Source organism: Mesoplodon densirostris, chromosome 10, assembly GCF_025265405.1.
Source record: "Mesoplodon densirostris isolate mMesDen1 chromosome 10, mMesDen1 primary haplotype, whole genome shotgun sequence".
Taxonomy (NCBI): Eukaryota; Metazoa; Chordata; class Mammalia; order Artiodactyla; family Ziphiidae; genus Mesoplodon; species Mesoplodon densirostris.
In genome coordinates, this window is record NC_082670.1 from 14,496,167 (window position 1) to 14,511,975 (window position 15,809).

The 15,809-nt window shown below is 42.2% G+C and overlaps 1 protein-coding gene across 1 annotated transcript in view; it reads right to left on the reverse strand.

Moving 5' to 3' along the window:
* The window catches only part of KIF13A (kinesin family member 13A), a 213,938-nt gene that overhangs the window by 71,699 nt on the left and 126,430 nt on the right, over nucleotides 1-15,809 (reverse strand). The window contains 3 exon segments of the mRNA XM_060111361.1: nucleotides 5,656-5,768; nucleotides 6,450-6,584; nucleotides 14,603-14,690. Of these exon segments, the coding sequence (XP_059967344.1) occupies nucleotides 5,656-5,768; nucleotides 6,450-6,584; nucleotides 14,603-14,690 (336 nt within the window).

Genomic DNA, 15,809 nt, shown 5'->3' on the forward strand with positions numbered 1-15,809 from the left:
TCTTTTGCACATTTGTTCTGGAGACATTAATATATGTTATACCTAGAATTCTGTCATCAAGTAAGCTCAGGGAATCATGAAGTTATACGGGATTCATGACTGCAGGATTTCTGAGCGCTTTTAGCACTGGGAATCACCAAAGGAAGGCTTTATAAGTAGCCTTTCTCAAAATTATTTATCCAGGGGTCTTTTTCTCCCCAGAGCCACTTGAGGAACTAGTATTTCACAAGAATGTTTTGGGAAACACTGAAGTAACAAAGGCACATGTCCCAAAAGATGTGGCTACTGCACCCTCAGGAGCAAATGTTTGCTCTGTCCCTTGTGGGTCTCTTGTGTTAAATACAGAGACATTTCTTCAGATTTCTTTCTTCACATATGTGGACCCTGCAATGCACAAGTGGTAAATTAACAAGGACCCCAACCCGCCCCTGAATAATGGACAGAAGGCAGGCCACTTTTATTCCCTGGTACAAGTTCATGTTTAGTTCTGCAGGCAAAACCCACTGAAATGAGGTTTCCGAGGGGAAATGAACAAGAGTCATGGAGGGTGCTCAAGAAGAAAAAAAGGATTGAGTCACATGAAACATTAGAAACATTGTGCTTATAAGTTATTAAAACAAATTATATGACAGAATCCTAGGAGTAACATATATTACTATCCCTCAAACAACTGTTCAGTAGAGCCCATTTTTGGAAATGTTTAGTATATACTTTATTTTATTTTATTTATTTTTATTTATTTATTTATTTTTGCGGTACGCAGGCCTCTCACTGCCGTGGCCTCTCCCGTTGTGGAGCACAGGCTCCGGATGCGCAGGCCCAGTGGCCATGGCTCACAGGCCCAGCCGCTCTGCGGCATGTGGGATCTTCCCGGACCGGGGCACGAACCCGTGTCCCCTGCATCGGCAGGCGGACTCTCAACCACTGCGCCACCAGGGAAGCCCTATACTTTATTATTAACCACAGTAATTGAAATGGAAAGGAGACTGGGGAAGATACTCATTAGCTGAATACTGTTGGCATTTAATGGTTGGCCATTGCTGAGAATAAAACAGAACCGTTTTCAATGGCATTCCCAGGGGTATTAGAGAGTGTTCCATGATCTAAGTGAGTTCTCAGAGAAGTTGATCCAGCCAGTCTCCAGAAGCAGGGAAAGGCTTCGTCCTTCCGCCCTCAGTAGACAGAGGAGCAGCAGATGGACTCCCAGACGCGTCCCCTGTGAAGATGGTCTACAGATGACCTATCCCTCCCTGGCCCTGCACAGGCCTTGGCGGTACAGCCATACAGTGCCTTAGCTCTCCGTGTGAAGGAATAACGTGTGCTGTAAAGCTCTTAAGGGCTTAAGGAGAGATGAAGCCCCTAAATCCATAGCCCATTAAGCAGACACTAATGTCTGTGTGAAGTCCCTGGCAGGTCTGCTTAAGAGGATTATTAATGTTCCATATAAAGAAGCCCCAGTAGGAGGCTGAGAAAAAGCTTAGGAAACATGTCAGAGATTTCTTTAATTTTAGCCCTCCACTGGGCACTGATTTTAAGGCTTAAAAAACCATTTGTGGAACTATCAGGCAGCAGTTTCAATATACTATTTATTTTACTAGTACACACTTACATAGAGCTTACTACGGGTAGGCCTGTTCTAAGCATGCTACAAGTAGCCACTAATTTAATCCTCACAACAGCCTTACTCATAGTGTTTGCTCATCCACATTTTACAGGTGTGGAAACTGAGGCACAGAAAGGTCACACCCCTAGTTTCTGTAACTAAGGAGCTCCCGTGTCTCCTCTGGGAAGCCTCCCACAAACCTGCCAGCACCCTGTGTGTAAGTTTCTATGGCAGTTAATGTATTAATATCACCCCTCCAAAGGTCTCCTTCCCCACTGGACCTTGAACTTCCTGAGGCCAGGGTCTGATCTTACTCACCCCTTTCTTCTTATGACCAGTCGGTGTTCAACACATATTTGCTAAACGGAACAAAATAGTGCAGGTCCATTTATCTCTCATTGGATATCCTTGGGGCTACATGTGCTTTGAAATTCAGAATATTTTGGATTTGAGGAAGTTCAGTGCATACACTTACCCATGACCACTGTGGGATCTGGGACAGCAGCCCATAGTAAAATTCATTAACATTTCTGCAGCTAAACTTAAGAATGGCCACACTAAATGAGTAAATAAAGACCATACAGGGCTTCCCTGGTGGCGCAGTGGTTGAGGGTCCGCCTGCCGATGCAGGGGACGCGGGTTCGGGCCCCGGTCTGGGAGGATCCCACATGCCGCGGAGCGGCTGGGCCCGTGGGCCGTGGCCGCTGAGCCTGCGTGTCCGGAGCCTGTGCTCCGCAGCGGGAGAGGCCACAATAGTGAGAGGCCCGCGTACTGCAAAAAAATAAAAAATAAAAAAAAAATAAAGACCATACATGAAGATAAAGACCTCATCAGAGTTCAGGTGAGGGTTCACCAACAAGTAAGCTATGAAGAAAATCAGAAAAGCACTTGGTTTTCAGAGCACTTTGGATTTTGGAACTGCAGGTAAAGGACTATGGGCCTCTCTTTCTACAAAGGTCTCTAAGACAGCTGTGCAGACCATGGCATGGTCCTACTGTGAGAAGATGTCCCATCAATTCAGTGACTAAGTACCAATGACCATGCTGAGAACCTGGAGGACACCTGGTGGAGACCTGGACCCACAGTGGGCTCCCGGCACATATGCACCAACTCAGGGAGCTGAGAGAGATGTGTGGGGTAAAGAAAAAAGCCCTGGACTAAGGTTCAAGGGAAAGGGTTCAGAGACGGCTCCACTCCCTTCGAGCCAGCTATTTTGGGAAAAGCACAAGACCAACTTGGCAAACATCCACAGGCTGGTAAATGTGTCCTAAAAAAACATGCTTCAATGCTGGGTGATGTAGCACTTCTCAACATTACCTGCTCAAGAAAATCCCCCCACCTTCTTTTGCTTTTTTGGATGAAGTAACTTACTGTATCTTAACCTATGTGCTCCTCGAGGGCAGCAATCATGCTGTAACAAATAACCACAGACACAGTGGCCTAAAACAACACAACTGTATCGTCTTACAGTTCTGGAGGCCAGAAGTCCAGAATGTGCTTCCCTGAGCTAAAACCAAGGTGCCGACAGTGCTACGTGCCTTCTGGAGGCTCGAGGGGAGAACCGTTTCCTCGCCTTTTCCACCTTCTACAGGTGCCCACGTCTCTCAGCTCGTGGCCCCTTCCTCCGTCCTCATGCGAGCAATGGACTGTGAAGTCTTTCTCACCCATGTCACCCTGAAGCTGGCTCTGCCATTTCCTTCTTTCACTTATAAGGAGCTTTCTGATTACATCAGACCCACCCGAATAATCTTCTCATCTCAAAATCTTTAACTTAATCACATCTGCAAAATCCCTTTGTGAGGTAAAATATGCACATGTTTTGGGAATTAGGACCAAGACACATTTGGAGGACAGGCAAGCAATATTCTGTCTACAACAATATCTAAGTTCCTCTTGCATTCCCACATCTAATGCAGTGCCAGACACATAGCAGAGGCTTAATAAACGTCTGCTCAGCTTTTATTCATACTACTTAAATATCTCCAACCTCATCTTTAAACAGAGGAAAAGATACATATAATGAACCTCACATGAAATAATGCATATGAAAGTGCTCCGAAAACTAAAAAGAACTGGGCTTCCCTGGTGGCGCAGTGGTTGAGAGTCCTCCTGCCGATGCAGGGGACACGGGTTCGTGCCCCGGTCTGGGAAGATCCCACATGCCACGGAGCGGCTGGGCCCGTGAGCCATGGCCGCTGAGCCTGCGCGTCCGGAGCCTGTGCTCCGCAACGGGAGAGGCCGCAACAGTGAGAGGCCCGCGTACCGCAAAACAAACAAACAAACAAAAAAAACCCAAAACTAAAAAGAACCATAAAAATGTAGATATCTCACAGACTAGTAGTAAGGAATACATATATCCATTTGTGAAAGAGCCAGTATATAACTAAGGAAAGATAGTAGGAAGCTAAGAGAATGCCATTCAATCCATTAAGTCATAATGGAAAAGAGCCAGTAGCTGGAGTACCTAAATCATGTTATCGTGTGGCCTTGAGATAGTCCAGTTTGAGACACTACATAATTTAGTGTCCAAATTGAAGGGGGCACTATTAATATTTCCTCTGGGACAAAAGTATCAATCAGGACTGTTTCCGGCAAACAGAACACTTGGGTACCCCACTTACAGGAGTGGGGTAAGCCTGGGCTCTCGAGCCAAACTGCCTAAAACCAAATCTAGGATCCACGTTTAGAGTTTTGTGACCCTGGATATATTATTCCACTGCTCTCTGCCTTGGTCTCCTCATCTGTAAAATGGGTATAATAGACCCATCTCACAATGCTGATGTGACTTATTACATATAGAGCATTCAGAACAGTGCCTGGCATGTAGTAAGAGGTCAACAGAAACTAGTGATCGTTACACATGAAGGCCAGCCATACTTAAAATTTCCATAAATTCACAGCACAGAATTCCCAGTGGCTTCCCACAAGTGTAGACACAGGCAAAGGGTTGGCATGGCTTAGCACCAGTAAACAAAGGTCTAGGAGGGGTGACAGTCTTTTCTTTGGTACCTGCATCCTCACACCCTCATTTCTGCTTCCCCATCCTGGTTCTTGCACTCATTTTGGAATGCAGAGCTGTGTGCCCGCCTGGGCTCCTACAATGCTTTGTCATGAAACAGAGCAAAATCCTTTGTTATGAGAGCAGGAGACAGAATGACTGGGAGTTAACCCCGTAAAGAAGCAGTCTGCGCAGTGAGAACGGCTCTGTCCATCTGATAGAGGGGGTGATACTTCACTGCTAATTTTAAACTTTTGTAAACTTCTGTAAAATTACAATGTGCCAGTACCATTTTGAAATGCAAGCTGCACAAACATGTTCCTGACTACATTCTCTTGTCACCTTCTGTGTCTCAACAGAAAAATTCAAGTACAAACTAAGCTACTTTCTACTCACGCTGTTTATACAGCTTATAAAAATAATAGCTACAACCATTAATATTTATTCAGCGTATACTATGTGCCGGGCTTTGTTCTAAGCACATTATGGGCATTTACTGTGCCTGTGCTGTACCCTCTGAGTGAAATGCCTTCATCTCCTTGTCCACTGGGCCAACTCCTACACACCCAGCACCTCGGCTCTCCTTCAGCCTTCACCACATCCCTAGGCATGCTGCAGACACTCAAGGCAAAGAGTGAGATTTCAGGATGGCAGTTCATCAATAAATGTCACTTTTTTGGGGGGAGGTATTGATGTTTAAACAGTATTAGCCTTACAAAGGGATTCGAAGCAGATTTTCTCTTCAGAATAAGCTCCTCGAGTTAAATTTAAGATATGATTTGATTTACAAAATTGCAACTTGCGTTCACCTAAGACTATATTATACAGATACACTGGGTGTTTGTACAATGTTTGAGGCGTTTTACTAAACCTCATGCATCTCAATAGAGGCAGGTGGATGTTTTTCTTCAACCCAGTTCACTAAAGCTACACAGACTCTGAACCATCTGTGATCAGAGCCATCTGACCCCTGATAATGCGGCAAGTCCCCCAGGCACACAAGAAGCTGGGTGGGGCGTTCCAGTTCAACGCAGGAGTTGCACCAGCCTCTTACTTGTTAATGTTGCTGCCTTCTTTCAGTCGCTCTCCCGCGGCTCCCGTTTTAGACACTCTCTCGCTACCCGCCAGGTCCACCAAGCTGACCTTGCTCACTTTCTCTCCCGAATTCTAGTCGTGAGAAACGAGAGAAACGACACGCGTGAGTGCAGAAACCACACAGACATCTACATATATCTCAGCACCACAACTAAAGCCATCCCGCTGCAACAAGGCATACTCCTCAAGAAGATTTTAAATTGTAAGAAGAGTTCTTAGACTAGCAGTTTCACGGGCAAAATTTAGGTTGGCGTAGCACTGTGGCATTTTGTTTTGTAGTTGGGAAGCAAGTGCACTGGGCTTTCCAGAATACAGTCAGAAAGCTGGAGCTTTTAGGCACCTATGAGAACATACCAGGACACGAGGATTCCTCCGTATTCAGGTCAAATCCTTCTTTTTTTGAACAAGCTTTCTTTAGGCTAAATGTTGCGGTTTCCTCTTTAATATCCCTTAGTGACTATGAAGTAAACCCAGTTGTTTTTAGGGGAATTTCAGTATGAAACGATACATATTAAAAGCTGTACGGTGACATCATCACGTCCTTTAGGGAGTTTATACAAGGAATCCAATTTTTTTTTAAATGTTATATATAAAGTAAGACCTAACAAATTAAATGATGTAAGCAAAGTAGCTCATCTAGTAAGTAGGAGAGCTGGCATACAGTTCTCAGGAACTGAATCCAGTCATGAAACAGTTCACTCATGCAGGGAGAGTTCTTTCACTGCCACCGAAGGTTCTACCCTGATCCCTCACCCCAGACTGTAGGTCATACAGCGTCTGTGTGATGATGATGTTGAACACAGCATGGGAGCGGCTACTTTCTTCATTCATGTTGGTCGCAGCTACCGTCCGAGACTTATTTCCCTCAGACATCAATGACTCGATATCCTAGAGAAAAAGCAGAAGGAGAATATTAGAAGCACAAGACCCAAGAACAGCATCCTGCCCATCAAGCGTATGTGTTAATTATGATGCATGTGTCACCACCCTTCCATATAAACCTGCTTCTCCTCCACAGGGCCTGTTTTGAGCTTCCACTCCCTCAGTGCTTTCTAGTGCATGAAATGTTTCCCCCATTCTTTTTGTTTATTTTTTTAAATTTCTATTGGAGTATAGTTGATTTACAATGTTGTGTTAGTTTTTGCTGTACAGAAAAGTGATTCGGTTATACATATACATACATCCGCTCATTTTTTAGATTCTTTCCCCAGAGAGGTCATTACAGAGTATTGAGTAGAGTTCCCTGTGCTCAGCAGAGGTTTTATTTTACTTTATTTTTTAATAGATCTTTATTGGAGTATAATTGCTTCACAATACTGTGTTAGTTTCTGTTGCACAACAAAGCGAATCATCCATATGCATATACATATCCCCATATCCCCTCCCTCTTCAGCCTCCCTCCCATCCTCCCTATCCCACTGGCTAGGTCATCGCAGAGGACTGAGCTGATCTCCCTGTGCTATGTTGCTGCTTCCCACCAGCCAACTATTTTACATTCGGTAGTGTATATACATCGATGCTACTCTCACTTCACCCGAGCTTTGCCCTCCCACCCTATGTCCTCAAGTCCATTTTCTATGTCTACTTCTTTACTCCTGCCCTGCAACTAGGTTCATCACCACCAGTTTTTTTTTCTTTTTTTAATTCCATATATATGCATTAGCATACGGTATTTGTTTTTCTCTTTCTGACTTACTTCACTCTGTATGACAGACTCTAGGGCCATCCACCTCACTACAGATAACTACAGTTTTCGTTTCTTTTTATGGCTGAGTAATATTCCATTGTATATATGTGCCACATCTTCTTTATCCATTCATCTGTCGATGGACACTTAGGTTGCTTCCATGTCCTGGCTATTGTAAATAGTGCTGCAATGAACATTGTAGTACATGTCTCTTTCTGAATTGTGGTTTTCTCAGGGTATATGTCCAGTAGTGGGACAGCTGGGTCATATGGTAATTCTATTTTTAGTTTTTTAAGGAACCTCCATACCATTTTGATAGTGGTTGTATCAATTTACATTCCCACCAACAGTGCAGGAGGGTTCCCTTTTCACCACACCCTTTCTAGCATTTATTGTTTCTAGATTTTTTGATAATGGCCATTCTGAGTGGCGTGAGGTGATACCTCATTGTAGTTTTGATTTGCATTTCTCTAATAATTAGTGATGCTGAGCATCTTTTCATGTGCCTCTTGGCCATCTGTATGTCTTCCTTGGTGAAATGTCTATTTAGGTCTTCCACCCATTTTTTAACTGGATTGTTTGTTTTTCTGATATTGAGCTCCATGAGCTGTTTGTATATTTTGTAGGCTAATCTGTTGTCTGTTGTTTCATTTGCAAATATATTCTCCCATTCTGAGGGTTGTCTTTTTGTCTTGTTTATGGTTTCTTTTGTTGTGCAAAAGCTTTTAAGTTTAATTAAGTCCCATTATTTGTTTATTTTATTTTTATTTCTTTTGCAGTACACGGGCCTCTCATTGTTGTGGCCTCTCCCGTCGCAGAGCACAGGCTCCGGACGCGCAGGCTCAGCGGCCATGGCTCACGGGCCTAGCCGCTCCACGGCATGTGGGATCTTCCCGGACCAGGGCACGAACCCGTGTCCCCTGCATCAGCAGGCGGACTCTCAACCACTGTGCCACCAGGGAAGCCCCCCATTTGTTTATTTTTGTTTTTATTTCCATTACTCTAGGAAGTGGGTCACAAAAGATCTTGCTGTGGTTTATGTCAAAGAGTGTTTTCCTACGTTTTCTTCTAAGAGTTTTATAGTGTCTGATCTTACATTTAAGTCTTTAATCCATTTGGAGTATATTTCTGTGTATGGTGTTAGGTAGTGTTCTAATTTCATGCTTTTACATGTAGCGGTAGTTTTCCCAGCACCACTTATTGAAGAGGCTGACTTTTCTCCACTGTATGTTCTTGCCTCCTCTGTCATAAATTAAGTGCCCATATGTGCATGGGTTTATCTCTGGGCATTCTATCCTGCACCATTGATCTATATTTCTGTTTCTGTGCCAGTACCATACTGTCTTGATTACTGTAGCTTTGTGGTATAATTTGAAGTCAGGGAGCCTGATTCCTCCAACTCCGTTTTTCTTTCTCAAGATTGCTTTGGCTATTCGGGGTCTTTTGTGTTTCCATACGCATTGCAAAATTTTTTGTTCTAATTCTGTGAAGAATGCTATTGGTAGTTTGATAGGGATTACATTGAATCTGTAGATTGCTTTGGGCAGTACAGTCATTTCCACAATTATTGATTCTTCTAATACAAGAACATGGTATATTTCTCCATCTGTTTATGTCATCTTTGATTTCTTTCATCAGTGTTTTATAGTTTTCTGAGTGCAAGCCTTTCACCTCCTTAGGCAGGTTTATTCCTAGGTATTTTATTCTTTTTGTTGCAATGGTAAATGAGAGTGTTTCCTTAATTTTTCTTTCTTATTTTTTGTTGTTGGTGTATAGGAATGCCAGAGATTTCTGTGCATTAATTTTGTATCCTGCAACCTTACCAAATTCATTGATTAGTTCTAGTAGTTTTCTGGTGGCACCTTTAGGATTTTCTATGTATAGTATCATGTCATCGGCAAAGAATGACATTTTAATTCTTCTTTTCCAATTTGTATTCCTTTAATTTCTTTTTCTTCTCTGACTGCTGAGGCTAGGACTTCCAAACTATGTTGAATAAGAGTGGTGAGAGTGGACATCCTTGTCTTGTTCCTGATCTTAGTGGAAGTGCTTTCAGTTTTTCACCATTGAGTATGATGTTTGCTGTGGGTTTGTCATATATGGCCTTTACTATGTTGAGGAAGGTTCCTTCTATGCCCATTTTCTGGAGAGTTTTTTAATCATAAATGGGTGTTGAATTTTGTCAAAAGCTTTTTCTGCATCTATTGAGATGATCATATGGTTTTTATTCCTTAACTTGTTAATGTGTTGTATTGATTTGCGTATACTGAACAATCCTTGAATTCCTGGGATAAATCCCAGTTGATCATGATTTATGATACTTTTAATGTGCTGTTGGATTCTGTTTGCTAGTATTTTGTTCAGGATTTTTGCATCTATGTTCATCAGTGATACTGGTCTATAATTTTCTTTTTTGGGGATATCTTTTTCTGGTTTTAGTATCAGGGTGATGGTGGCTTTGTAGAATGAATTTGGGAGTGTTTCTCCCTCTGCAATTTTTTGGAAGAGTTTGAGAAGGATAGGTGTTAGCTCTTCTCTAAATGTTTGACAGAATTCACCTGTGAAGCCGTCTGGTCCTGGACTTTTGTTGGAAGATTTTTAATTACAGTTTCAATTTAACTACTTGTGATAGGTCTGTTTGTATTTTCTAATTCTTCCTGGTTCAGTCTTGGAAAATTGTACCTTTCCAAGACTGTCCATTTCTTCGTGGTTGTCCATTTTATTGGCATATAGTTGTCTGTAGTAGTCTCTTATCATCCTTTGTATTTCTGCAGTGTCAGTTGTGATTTCTCCCTTTTCATTTCTAATTTTATTGATTTGCGTCCTCTCCCTTTTTTCTTAATGAGTCTGGCTAAGGGTTTATCAATTTTATTTATCTTCTCAAAGAACTAGCTTTTAGTTTTATTGATCTTTGCTATTGTTTTCTTCGTTTCTATTTCATTTAATTCTGCTCTGATCTTCATGATTTCTTTCCTTCTACTGACTTTGGGTTTCTTTGTTCTTCTTTCTCTAGTTGTTTTAAGTGTAGGGTTAGATTGTTTATTTGAGATGTTTCTTGTTCCTTGAGGTGAAACTGTATTGCTATAAGCTTCCCTCTTAGAACTGCTTTTGCTGTGTCCCATAGGTTTTGGGTTGGCATGTTTTCATCGTCATTTGTTTCTATGAATTTTTTAATTTCTTCTTTGATTTCTTCAGTAATCTCTTGGTTATTTAGTAGTGCACTGTTTAGCCTCCATGTATTTGTGTTTCTTACAGTTTTTTTCCTTTAATCGATTTCCAATCTCATAGCATTGTGGTCGGAAAAGATGCTTGATACGACTTCAATTTTCTTAAATTTTCCGAGGCTTGATTTGTGACCCAAGATGTGATCTATCCTGGAGAATGTTTCATGTGCACTTTAGAAGAAAGTGTATTGTACCACTTTTGGGTGGAATGTTCTGTAGACATCAATTAGATCTATCTGGTCTATTGTGTCATTTAAAGCTTGTGTTTCTTTATGTTCTGTTTGGATGATCTGTCCATTGGTGTAAGTGGAGTGTTAACGTCCCCTTCTATTATTGTGTTACTGTCGATTTCTCCTTTCACGGTTGTTAGCATTTGCCTTATGTATTAAGGTGCTCCTATGTTGGGTGCATAAACATTTATAACTGTTATATCTTTTTCTTGGATTGATCCTTTGATTATTATGTAGTGTCCCTCCTTACCTCTTGTAACAGTCTTTATTTTAAAGTCTATTTTATCTGATACGAGTATTGCTACTCCAGCTTTCTTCTGATTTCCATTTGCATAGAATATCCTTTTCCATCCCTTCACTTTCGGTCTATATGTATCCCTAGGTCTGAAGTGGGTCTCTTGCAGACACTATATATATGGGTCCTGTTTTTGTATCCATTCAGCCAGTCTGTGTCTTTTGGTTGGGGTATTTAATCCATTTACATTCAAGGTTATTATCAGTACCATGCTCCTATTACCATTTTCTTAATTGTTTTGGGTTTGTTTTTGTGGGTCTTTTTCTTCTCTTGTGTTTCCTGCTTAGAGAAGTTTCTTTAACATTTGTTGTAAAGCTGGTGTGGTGGTGTTGAATTCTCTTAGCTTTTGCTTGTCTGAAAAGCTTTTGATTTCTCCATCGAATTTGAATGAGATCCTTGCTGGGCAGAGTAATCTTGGTTGTAGGTTCTTCCCTTTCATCCCTCTAAGTATATCCTGCCACTCTCTTCTGGCCTGGAGAGTTTCTGCTGAAACATCAGCTGGAACCTATGGGGAGTCCTTTGTACGTTATTTTTTGTTTTTCCCTTGCTGCTTTTAATATTTTTTCTTTGAATTTAATTTTTGTTAGTTTGATTAATATGTATCTTGGTGTTTTTCCTAGGGTTTATCCTGTATGGGACTCTCTGTGTTTCCTGGACTTGGGTGACTATTTCCTTTCCCATGTTAGGGAAGTTTTCAACTATAATCTCTTCAAATATTTTCTCAGTCCCTTTCTTTTTCTCTTCTTCTTCTGGGATCCCTATAATTCAAATGTTGCTGCGTCTAGTGTTGTCCAAGAGTTCTCTGAGAGCGTCTTCAATTCTTTTCATTCTTTTTTCTTTATTCTGCTCCTCGGCAGTTATTTCCATCATTTTGTCTTCCAGCTCACTTATTCGTTCTTCTACCTCAGTTATTCTGTTATTGATTCCTTCTAGTGTATTTTTCATTTCAGTTATTGTGTTGTTTATCTCTGTTTGTTTGTTCTTTAGTTCTTCTAGATCTTTGTTAAACATTTCTTGTGTTTTCTGAATCTGTGCCTCCATTTTATTTCCAAGATTCTGGATCATCTTTACTATCGTTACTCTGAATTATTTTTCAGGTAGATTGCCTATATTCTCCTCATTTATTTGGTCTTGTAGGTTTTTACCTTGCTTCTTCATCTGTGACACATTTTTTTGCCATCTCATTTTGGTTTTGGTTTTGGTTTTGCTTTTTATGAGTGGGATTATGTTCCTGTCTTACTGGTTGTTTGGCCTGAGGCTTTCAACACTGGCGTTTGTAGGCTGTTGGGTAGAGCTGGGTCTTGGTGCTAAGATGAGGAACTCCATGAGACCTCACTCCAATGAATATTGCCTGGGGTCTGAGGTTCTCTGTTAGTCCAGTGGTTCAGATTTGGAGCTCCCACCATAGGAGCTCTGGCCTGAACCCAGGCTCGTGAACCAAGATCCCGCAAGCCACCTAGGGTGGCAAAAAAAAGGGGGGTGGCAGGCGGGGAGGAAGGCCTTGGCTGTGGAGGGTGGGGCCTAAGCAAGGGCAAGGTTTGGGTGGTGGGTGGAGCCAATGCTCAGGACCCACAGGGCTGGAAAAGGCCCTGGGAGCTGGCAGGGGTGGGGGTGGGGCTTAGGCTCAAGGAACAGAAGGGTCCCAGGCGTGCCCCCCACCCCTGGTCTCAGAGGGCAGGGGACCTCACCTGGGAGACCAACAGGCTCCCTGTGCCCGAGGGGGCGGGGCAATCGCCCTCCACTCCTCTCGCACTCCTCCTGGATGGCTCCTCCCGCCTGTCTCTCCTGACCTCCTGGGCCTCCCTCCTTGCTCCCAGGACCCACGCGGTCCAGATAGGGCTTTGGGCCAGGGGGTATCAGCTTGGGAGCTCAGTAGGCTCCCCGGCCCAAGTGGGCCAGGTATTCGCCCTCTGCTCCTCTCCTGCTCTTCCCAGAGAGTCCCTCCTGCCTGCCTCTCCTGATCTCCCTGGCCTCAGGGGTGCCGATCCTGTCTGGCCTCCACTTCTCCTCCCCCCTCAGTCCCCCTACATCCTACTGGTTCACTCTGGGGTTCCTCCCATCTCCTTGTGCATCAGAGTCCCCCACCAGTGGCACACAGGCACCCAAGTTGTGGGGAGATGCTAACTCCGCGTCTTCCCACACCACCATCTTGACTCTGCCGCTCCCCCATTCTTTCTATCCTGCAATTGTCTTCTTTCTCTGTTAAGTACCTATTTTTCCCTTTGCAAGTTACTAAGGAGAAAAGAGCTAGTATTTATTGAGCATTCCAGATACTCAATAATGGTAGTTACCTTGTTTTATTCTAACTCTCCTGCACAGCTCTCTACTGCTTGATTATTTGCCTCCCTCCTCCAACACCGTGGCTCTCCCAGGACAGGAAACTTTCCTTCTTTGACTCTGTACACCTGCTTTAGGACACCCAGAACCTATGGCTCTTAAACAATTTTTGATGAATGAACTTTATAAAAGAAGTATTTTCCTGATTTTACACACAAGGACACTGAAGTTCATGGAGGTCAAATAACTCTTCCCACACCTAATAAGAGGTAGAGCTGAATGCAAATCACAAATTCCCCAGCTCTTACTAATGAGTAACAGGAGGAGATGGACACTGATCCTTTTAACACTGAGCTACGAGCCAGGCACCTTAGCACCTTAGCAAAAGTGCTGACTTAGCACCTTCATGCCAGGGGGGTCTTCATTCATTTCAGGATCTCAGTAATGACTGCACTTTATTTCTGATCTAAGCAATGATAGAACTGTCTATGTTTAAATGGCTGGAGAGAGTTATCTTGCATATTAATTTTAGTCCTACTGAGTCTGAAATGATGCAAAGACAAACACAACACATAGATGGCACTTCTAAGTGGAAGGATATATTTGCTCATTCATTTATTTATCGGTATTCTTCAGCAATAGACAGCAGTTTCTTTTATGGGATTTCCAAAGTAATGACAATAAAAATAGGGACAAAACATAGAGCCAGGACATGAGAAGGCATGAAAGTCAAGGAGTAGGAAAAGGAAATGGGTCAATGGAGGAAGGATCGATTCAGAAAAACAGAAGAACCCAAAGAGTGAAAAGTAATGGAAACTAAGGCAGGAGACCCTGTCAAAGAGAAAGGGTTGAAATAACTACCAAATACTGTTTACATTTGTCCAGATTTGTCCAGAAGGACATCACTGGAAACTTCAGGGAGAACTGTTTCAGCAGAGTGTTATTAGTGAAAATATTCAGCAATCTCAAAACACTGGGCCTCCCAACAATACTGCAAACCCCTCACAACCAAGCAGGCTGAAGAGTGTGATTAAAGCTCTTTCTTTCTGTTTGGGTGGTTAATACTGGGTTTCTGAGACCATGAACGGCATCAATATGCTATAAAGCATTCACATAAAAATATATTCAACATCACCTATATACTTCAATTTACTGTCAGTTTTTAAAAGACTTTTTTTTTTAATGGCACTTACCTCAAAACTAGTGACAGCCAGTTGGGATAAACCATCTACATATGGTCCCAAAACTTTATGCTCTCGAACTTTAAGAGACTGTCTACTCCTTCGAGAGAAAGGAAAAAGGAATGAATGAGTCAGACCCAACTTGAGCTTTTCTTTCTCAAAAGAAGTACTTTTAAAAGTACTCAGAAACTAAGATTGCAATTTCAAAGGAATTTTTTTAACAATCAAAAAGTATTCTAAAAGCTATTTTATTTGGATTAAAAAAACAGCATTCCTTATGAGGAATGTCTTTTATACTCTGATTTCTATTTAAAGTAACATACTATTTAAAAAATTCTATCTCTACTCCCAAACTAAACAGCCAGTACACAGAATACTACGTTAGGCCAACTTGCTTTAGTAGATGAACTTCAATTTCATGTGGGAGGAGGGAAAAAAAGGAAATGAAGCAAAGAACATGCCAGAATTGAATTTAACCTTCAGGCTATTCTATAAATAAGCATATTCTCAGTAAGTAATGTCTTAAAGTTTTGAGCAAGTAGTGAACAATATTAAAGTGTTTTAATTTACCTTTTCAGATCAGCAGCATTGATTTACGCTGCTTCTGTGCTGACCATTTTATACAGAAAGTAATGTTATAGTATAGTAGTTGTTTGTAGTTACTGATATTTATCCTATATTTAGAATTGGCTCTGCTGGTGAAGATTTTAGGGCTCTTTTGAATTTTTAAATGGCAATCCTGGTTTGGGACCCATTTGAAGAGCTTATCAATAGATAATTGAGATGAAAAGCAAAGCTATAATATATATTATAGCCATGTTGTATATGACACCTTTTTCATCAGATACTAATCACTTTTCAAATCAAGAGTCAATGCTTGGCATCACTCAAGTGTGGAAAAAAGAAACTAAGAATGAGCACTTCCTGAAGTCTTGACATTGTTCCCTAAGAACCTCTCAGTTATCTCACTTAATTTTTTTTTTTTTTTTTTTTTGCTGTACGCGGGCCTCTCACTGCTGTGGCCTCTCCCATTGCGGAGCACAGGCTCCGGACACACAGGCTCCGCGGCCATGGCTCGCGGGCCCAGCCTCTCCGCGGCATGTGGGATCTTCCGGGATCGGGGCACGAACCCGTGTCCCCTGCATTGGCAGGCGGACTCTCAACCACTGCGCCACCAGGGAAGCCCCTCACTTAATCTTAATCTCACAATTCCACAAAG